Raw genomic sequence first — 8,106 nt, 5'->3', positions numbered from 1 at the left:
GCAACCAGTGGTCTGTTTTATCTTTTCCAAAATCTCCTATGAAGGGACTCACCTGGTGTGTAGTCTCTGGGGCCTGTCTTCTTCTCTCAGCAGAACACTCTGCAGATCTGTGCACATCGATGTGTGCACGTCCATATGAGCGGTTCACGCCTTTTTGTTCTTGAGTAGTATTCCCTTGTATGGATACGTCACAGTTTATCTATCCATCCACTATTTGGTGAATATTTGGGTTGTTTCCAGTCGAGGTCTATTTTGAATTAAGTTGCTAAGGGACATTTGCATACAAATTGTTTTGTGGACAAATGTTTTCATTTCCCTCATGTGAATACATATGGCAGTCATCACTGAGTCGGAGGTAATTGTATGTTCAACTTTATAAGAAGCATCTGCATGTTCTCCTAAGTGGATGCACCCTTTGCATTCCTACCTAAAAGAATGAGAGTTCCAGATGCCCAACATCCTCCCAACACTTGATGTGGCCAATCTTGTTAATTTTAGCTGTTCTGTGCTATGCTTAGTTGCTCAGTTGTGTCCGACTCTTTACGACCCCATGGACCATAGCCTGCCAGGTTCCTTTGTCCATGGGGATTCTCCAGGCAAGAATACTGGAATGGGTAGCCATGCCCTCCTCCAGGGATGTTCCCAACCCAAGGATCGAACCCAGGTCTCCCACACTGCAGGCAGATTCTTTACCATCTGAGCTACCAGGGAAGCGCTTAGCTGTTCTAATGGTTATGAAATAGACACTCTTTGCCATTTAAATTCCCCTTTCCCTAACAATCAGTGATGTTGCGTATCTTTTCCTGTACCTATTTGTCTTTGTACATTTTCAGTAAAGTGTCCAAATCTTTTGCCCATTTTGAGGGGGGGCATTGTTTAAGAACTCTTTATACATTCTGGATACAAGTCCAGTATCAGATATATTATGTGAAATACCTTCTCCCAGCTTGTGCTGTTGGTTGGTTTTCTCCCATTGTTGTTTTTCAGTTTTTTGTTTGTTTGCTTGCTTTTTGTTTCTTGCTTATTTTTTTGCCTCTTCATTTTCTTACCACTGTCTTTCGAAAAGAAGTTTTAGTTTCAATCAAGTTCAATTTGTCAACCTTTTCTTTTATGGTCTGTGCATTTAGTGCCATCTTGGTCTAACCCAGGGTCACAAAGATTGTTTACAAATGTTTTTCCTCTGTAAGTTTTTGGTTTTAGCTCTTACCTTTAAGTGGATCACCCATTTTGACCGAGTCAATTTTCACATATGATACGAGGTGAAAGTTGAGGTTTCTTTCTTTCTATGCAGAGCTTCCATTTTTCTAACATCATTTACTGGAAAGACTATCATGTCCTGACTTTGGCATCTTGTTAAGAACTTACGGTTGTGTGGGTCTATTTCCGGATTTTCTGTTCCATTGTTTTGCGTATCTATTACACCAACGCCAAACCATCTTAGTTAATGTAGCTTCACAGTCAGTCTAGAAATCAGGTAGTATAAATTCTCCCACTATGTTCTTTTTCAGAACTGTTTTGGATATCCTAGGTCCTCTTTATTTCCATAAAAATGTTATGATCAGTTTGCAATTTCCAAAGAACACCCAGCCTGCTGGAATTCTGAGTGGAATAGCGTTACAAGTCTTTTCGAGAACTTGACCATACTGAGACTTCCTTTAGCTATTCTTACACTTCTCTGAGTGAGGCTTTCTAATTTTCCGTGTACAGGTAGCCTGCATCCTGATGCACTGTGAATCGGAATCGCTTTCTTAATCTGCACTCTCAGACTTGGTCAGAGCCCCAGAGGGTGCTCTCGAGGCTCACCTGTCCTGCCCCAGATCTTCCTCGTGTGCATCCAGCTGAGGACCATGGACAAGACTGGATGAGTAGGCGCAGGCTCCCCTTGTGAATGGAGCTCCCAATGATTCCAAACTGTCACCCTAACCTTTAAAAGTGTGTTAACATTTCAGTTGCATTTTCTTACCTGCTTCTCTGTTGACCACTTCCTTCCATGCTCTGCCAGAGGTAGATGAGCACGTGGAGCCTCTCTCTCCCCTGAGGGACTTTTCACCCTCTGAAATGTAACCCACCTGCTTACCTTGAAAACTCAGCCCCGTAACAGGCTAAAAGGGCATGACACTGCAGCTTATTGGCTTCTTATTGTAAGGGTAGAACTGATGTCCTCCTGTAGCTTTCTACATCCTAAGCAGGGTGCGGGTAACTTTTGGTCAGGGCCGTGGCCTGGGTTTCCAACAGCAACAGTCCCCACAGGGATGAAAGGGCTTCAGGGAGACTGGGAAAGCGGCAAGATTCCACAGGTGGAGGCTGGGGACTTCAAGGAGCCCAAGCCCTGACTCTGGTCTACTCCTGTGGCACAGCGACAGCTCATTCATCCTCCATGCTGACTGGATCCCTCAAGCCCTATTCCAGGAATAACCCAGGGACCAACATCACCCCCAGGAGACCCCTCATCCACCCTCTCTTGCATTTTCTGGTCACATTGTTTTCACAGGTGGGCAAGGCAAATGCTTCCACTGACATTTTTTCAGATGAGCAGAAGGGCTGAGGGTCGCACAGAACCTTAGAGCCCACAGGCTCCTTAGAGCTGTCTCATCCACACACAGGACTCTGTGGGGTCCTCGAGGTCAGAGGAGGGTCCTCGGGGCTGGTTTCTTGGTCCCTCTTCCTCCACTTGGGCCACTGCAGTCCTGCTTTGAGATGCTGAGCCCGAACAAAGGTTCCCAATGGTGTAAAAGTTTAAACTCACTGACCCAGTCTAACATTGCTGTTTCTTGTCCTGGCCGTGGAAACTGATCAGAGGTCAGTATCTGGAGTGCTTTGTGAAGGCCTCCGGGGGAGTCTGGGCTCAGTGGGGAAGACTGCAGTGATGGATTGGCAATATCTGCCATGGGCACAAGACAGGCAGCATTGGCATGTTTCCATGTGCTATCCCTGCCCCATGAAATGTGCCAGTACTGCTGTTAGAGCTGGGGTGTTGGAGATCTTAGAGGGCCCCCCTCCACCCATACTACCCACCATGGCGAGGTGGCCTGCACCAAGGTCAGGTACCCTCCCCCAAGGTCCATGAGTCCCCTCCTGCAGGCTACACTCGGAGCACACTGGCCTCCAGTATTCCTTACCCCAACAGTCCTGAGTGCAGTTCTAGGGCCTGTGGTAGCATGTCCCAAGGTAGCCCCCTACGTGTGCCTGGGTCACCACGTATATGCACCCCTAGGTCCAAGTGACAGACGTGTTTAGAAGGGCTAGTTTCCAAGGGGAAGCTGTTTGCACAGGGATATAAATGGAGCTTGGACTTGAAAGCTAGACACACATGGGCATGTGAGGTCCCTGGAGGGGGCCTCTGTGCCCTTGCCCTGGGCCCCACAGCTGTCAGGGAGGCGCCTGTGGAACACTCATTGAAAGGGTGTGGTAATGGATTAGTGATGTCTGTCATGGGCAAGGAGTAAGGTGAGTATCCATAGTTTTAAATTATACAGCAACGTCCACAGCAGCCCTCCCCGCCCAATAAGACCCATCATGTTCCTTCCACCTCCTGTCCGACATCCACGTCCTACGTGGACTTTTCCAGGGAAAGAGTGTTCACCACCTTGCAGAGAAGCCACCCGTGTGTGTTTGAACAGCTCTGCTCACGAGCACGTCCTCCATATGCAGACCCCCAAATTCCTCCCAGGTGCTCCCACCCTTTGGACCAAATTCTGAACAGTGACTTGCATGAGACCACACAGCTACTTGGTGGAACAGCCTAAGTGGGACCCCCAGGCCCCCAGCCCTGCTCTTGCCTCTCCACCAAGGTGATGTTCAGAGGAACCCCAGAACAAGTGTGACCAAGGTGAGGAGGCTGGGGGCCAAGTCTTCCTGTGGCTCTGACCCCTCCCTGTCCACCCGCAACCCCAATCATCTTACCAGCCAAGGGCAGTAGAGCTCTGGCTTTGCTGTCCCTTTTTTGCTAAAATGGAGAGAAAAAGAAAAACACACCACAACTTTCTCGGGTCCAAAACAAACACCAAGGACAGTGTTAATAAATACATAAAAATTTAAAGATCTCGATCACAAAGGCACTTGATACAGGTGGGCTGGGTCGCACAGGAATGGTTCTGTGTGTGTCCCAGCTGCCCTGGGAGGGGGTAGGCAGCAGGTGGAGAGGGCCCCTGGGGAGCCCCTCTAGGGCTTCCATTCTCCAGGGGGTTTCAGGCCGGGGCCCACTGTCCCTATTCCTCTAGCCTGGCTCAGAATGGCCCCTTTGCCCTGGGAACAGAAGAACTGGCCAGCACCTTACGGCCTGCTGAGGGGTCTGGGAGACCCTCTGCATGCCTCAGAGTGAGAACCCCTGGAGAGGTCCTGGGAACTGGGTGGCTTCCAGAGAGCCAGAGGGTCCAGGGAAGTTACCTGCCATTGGAGGTAACGTGGCGGGGGGCAGCTGAGGCCCTACAGCACTGTGGGCCAGTGTCTCCATGGGGCAGAGGCTCACGTCCTGCCCTGGGGCACTTGGCCCTTGTCAACCCCCGAGTCTGGCTATGGGTGGACTCTGGTCCTCAGCCTTGGAGTCTGGTCACCCTCCTACCCCTACCCAGCACCACAAATACACCTCTGGCCCAGCTTAAGCCAGGTGAGAGAAGACCCCTGACTCTAGCAGGAGTGGTCTTTGATAGAGGGCAACAGCGGATGGGGCTCAGTCTGAGAACTCACGACTCCTCATGCTCCACCAAGTCACCTTCCAGCTGTGCTCCCTTCATGCACCAAAGCGATGACCACAGTTGCCATTCCTGGTCCAGCCAGGGGTCTAGCACCAGTTGGGAATCCCCTGGATGGTGAGGACACATACTCCAGGCTGTCCAGAGCTCCCTTCTCGGGGGGTTGGGGCTGGGGTGAGGTTAGGAGGCCCATCTGTAACCTGGAGGCACTGGAAGTCACAGGACGTGCCATCTGCAGGTGCAGAGGTGGCCACCGACACTGCCGTCCTGCCAGCACACTCCAGCTGGACTCTGCTTCTTGGCCTTGGCGGGAGGAGCTGTCTGCAGCTCTTGCTACAAAGAGCTGAGTCCGAGATGAACTTGCCTCCCACCCACCCTAGGCATGTAGCTGAATTCCCCCAGCCCACTTCCTCTCAGACCACCTGCGAGTATTCCCTCCACCTTCCCTGTCCTGCTTTGCCTCTCGGGGCAGAGGGGCCCAGTAGACAGGGCCTCCACCGGGGTGCTCACGAGTCCTGGTAAATGGATCCAGTGTGGGGCCCGGTGGCAGGTGGTGAGGGAGGGGTGGTAGCAGGCCCTCAGTCCCTGCAGGAGAGACAGACAGGACCCCCTGAGAGGTTCGGTTCGGTCACCTGGGCTGCTTGCTGAGGTATCTCCGGTTAGGACTTTCCCTGATCTTTTTCTTCCTCATACACCCATTTCACAGGGTGAAAAGTGTCACAGCCCCAAACTAGAACGACATGAAGGCAAATAATTTAAAAGGCAGTCCGTGCAGGCCCCCGCCCTGCTGTGTGTCCTCTGAGCCGGGGGTCTCGGGGCAGCACAGAGATTGTAAACTTGACTGGCAGGAAGGGCGAGGCGGGTTCATGTCACCGGGGCCGTGGAGGGAAGGCTGGTGCCTGAATGCTTCGGGTCTTCCCTGAGCAGCCCTTTGTTTTCAGGGGCTGGGGTAGGGGCCCCGGTCCAGCCCCAGGGGGCACTCGGGGAAGTGCCCCGGAATGCTGTAGGGGTTGGTTTCTGGGGAGCAAAGTAGCTTTGGGTCACAGGGGCGCTCGTGCCCAGAGGTCCTGGGAGCGGTGTGGGTTGGTCTCGCTGACGCTGGTCTGATCCCGTTGGCCCCGCAGAGGGCTCCACAGCATCTGGAGGGGCCACGGGTGCTGAGAAGGGGCTCCCAGGAGTGGAGAAGGGTGGTGGTGAGGCCAGGCCAGGGTCTAGGCTCAAGGTCTTCTTGGTGCAGGACTCGCAGCACAGCCGGTGGAAGCCAGGGATGGAGCAGTAGCGATCGAGCTCTTCCGTCTGGCAGAAGATGGACCTGTCCCGCACGCAGAGCTCCGCTGCACACACAGCACAAAGACTGATGCTGGAGGTGCCCATCCACCAGGTCCCACTGCCTACTCAGTCCTTCATCTCCCACCCTCACCACCTCCCAGTCAACCCTGAGGAATCTGGTCCACTCCGGCCAGGAGCAGGCAGCTGGTAACGCAGTGTGACAAGCAGCCTAAACGTCCTGCCACCAGTCAGCACGCATGTGAAACGCTAAGCCCTCTTATCACTAACTGTGGCATCAAGCAAATCTAGGTTCCATTCAAGGCTCTACCACTTAAAAGCTGCAAGGCCTTAAACTCTTCAACCCTCAGTTTCTTCTGTAAAAACGGAGATAATGCTGACATTTAAATAATAATAATATTATTGAAAATAGCATTTAAAAAGTTTCTGGCATAGAGGGGTGCTCACCATATTAGTTTTGTTTGCTTTGGCTTAAATGTCATCAAAAAACGGTTTTTGCATTTTTGTGATAACTTCAGGTAGGTCTTTCCAGACAATGTGAGGTCAGGAGCTTAGCTTTCTACTAATTTTTGCCAGGGAAAGAGAAAAGGAGGAGAAGGAAGGGGAGAGGGAGGGGACAAGGAAGAAGGGGGAGGGGGAAGGAGAAAAAGCGAGGATAGAACAGGTAGGATGCAGGCTAAGGGGAACGAGAAATGTTAGGGAAAATGGAAAACAAGTGGCCTCTAGATGGCGCCAGAATTCTAGGACCAGAGTGAGAGCTCCCCTTCGCCCCCAAGAGTGAAAGGAAAGGAAACCAGACGCTTGCACTGCTTGCTTTCACCGTTTGAGCCTCAGCATAGGAGCAGAGCCAGCAGCAAGACTCGAGCCAGGAGATAACCTGAAGACATTTAATCAGACCCCTTTGTTTTACAGATCAGGTTGCTGCGCTCAGAGAGGTTCACAGATGTGCACGAGGTCACACAGTCAACCAACTGGTTGTCTCATTAGGAGTCAGGGTCTGGGATCTTTCTGCTACTCATCTTGACAGACCCTGGTCCTTGGGACAGTGAGAAAGGGAAATAGAGAAGAAGCCTAGGAAGGAGCACAGAACATAAAGCCTGGTAGGTTCTTGGTTAATATTTATTAATAGATGGATAGGCAGATGGATGGATGGACGGGCAGATAGATGGAAAGATGAGAGGGTGAACTGACAGGCTTAGGATCATGAAGCAGAGAGAAATGACTGCTACTGTTTTTGTTGATGTTAGCTGGCAGCTAGGCAGGAGTGCATACGTTATCATTTAATTCTCTCAAAAGCCGTATAAAGACAGCTCAGAACTACCACTGCCATCCCCAAACCTTGGAACCAGATATGATTCACAATTCAGAACTTTGGAAGTTAGAAAAGTAATCTTCACCGTATTCATATTATATAACACCCCCGGTGGGCCTGAGGGGTCACCTTGTAACCAAATATGTCAATGTTTCTGTAACAAAAGAATAACTAATTTCTTGTCCGTTCAGTTCCGATTTTGCTGCCCAATGAGTCTGCACCAGATTCAGGGAGACATTTGCAGCTTTCAATTACTCTGGAACAGCAGATAAGGAACCATGGACCATTACAAGCATCACCTCCCGCTCACAGCTGAGGAATCCAAGGCTGTGAGGTGGTGATAGTCACCTCAGGAGGCTAAGGTCACGCGAACAGACTGGAAGCTGGGTCTGCTCCACTGCACGGCCCATGCTCGTGATGCCAGACACTGGGAGGCTGGGAAAGGGATAGGGTCCAGAGATATACTTACTGGATGATATCTTGTTGATGGGATCCAGAGGCCCAGACTGTGGCACCCACTGCCCCTCTGGGGTCACAAGTTCCCGGACGTCAGCTTTCACTGTGGAGTTCTGGAGATTTCCTGGGAGGGGCAGGGAAGAAGCTCTAGTACTGGGGGTACCAGTGGGCTGGGAAGCCAGTCAGGCTGGGCCTCAGATCTAGGCCAGAGAAGCTGGCCAACCCCCATCCTACCCGGCTCACCTCCGCAGGCGGGCAGGCTGCAGGCCTGGACCGTGTCTGGCTTGGCCCCCTCACACTGCCCCAGACTGTTGGCGTTGGTCCGGCACCCCCCCTGCCGCTGCTGGATGCCCTCTCCGC

At 51.7% G+C, this 8,106-nt stretch overlaps 1 protein-coding gene across 1 annotated transcript in view; it reads right to left on the bottom strand.

Annotated features, from left to right (window-relative positions):
* Positions 1–3,991: 3,991 nt before the first annotated feature.
* Positions 3,992–8,106, bottom strand: part of ADAMTS14 (ADAM metallopeptidase with thrombospondin type 1 motif, 14) — a 99,616-nt gene continuing 95,501 nt past the window's right edge. The window contains exons 22-24 of the mRNA XM_010852395.1: positions 7,990–8,100; positions 7,760–7,870; positions 3,992–6,025 (exon numbers count right to left, since the gene is read on the bottom strand). Coding sequence (XP_010850697.1) covers positions 5,556–6,025; positions 7,760–7,870; positions 7,990–8,100 — 692 coding nt within the window. The 3' untranslated portion in view covers positions 3,992–5,555. The remainder of the gene's footprint in view (positions 6,026–7,759; positions 7,871–7,989; positions 8,101–8,106) is intronic.

The sequence above is a fragment of the Bison bison genome, unplaced genomic scaffold (genome assembly GCF_000754665.1).
Source record: "Bison bison bison isolate TAMUID 2011002044 unplaced genomic scaffold, Bison_UMD1.0 scf7180017864309, whole genome shotgun sequence".
Taxonomy (NCBI): Eukaryota; Metazoa; Chordata; class Mammalia; order Artiodactyla; family Bovidae; genus Bison; species Bison bison.
This window is presented reverse-complemented; position numbering and strand designations above follow the sequence as displayed.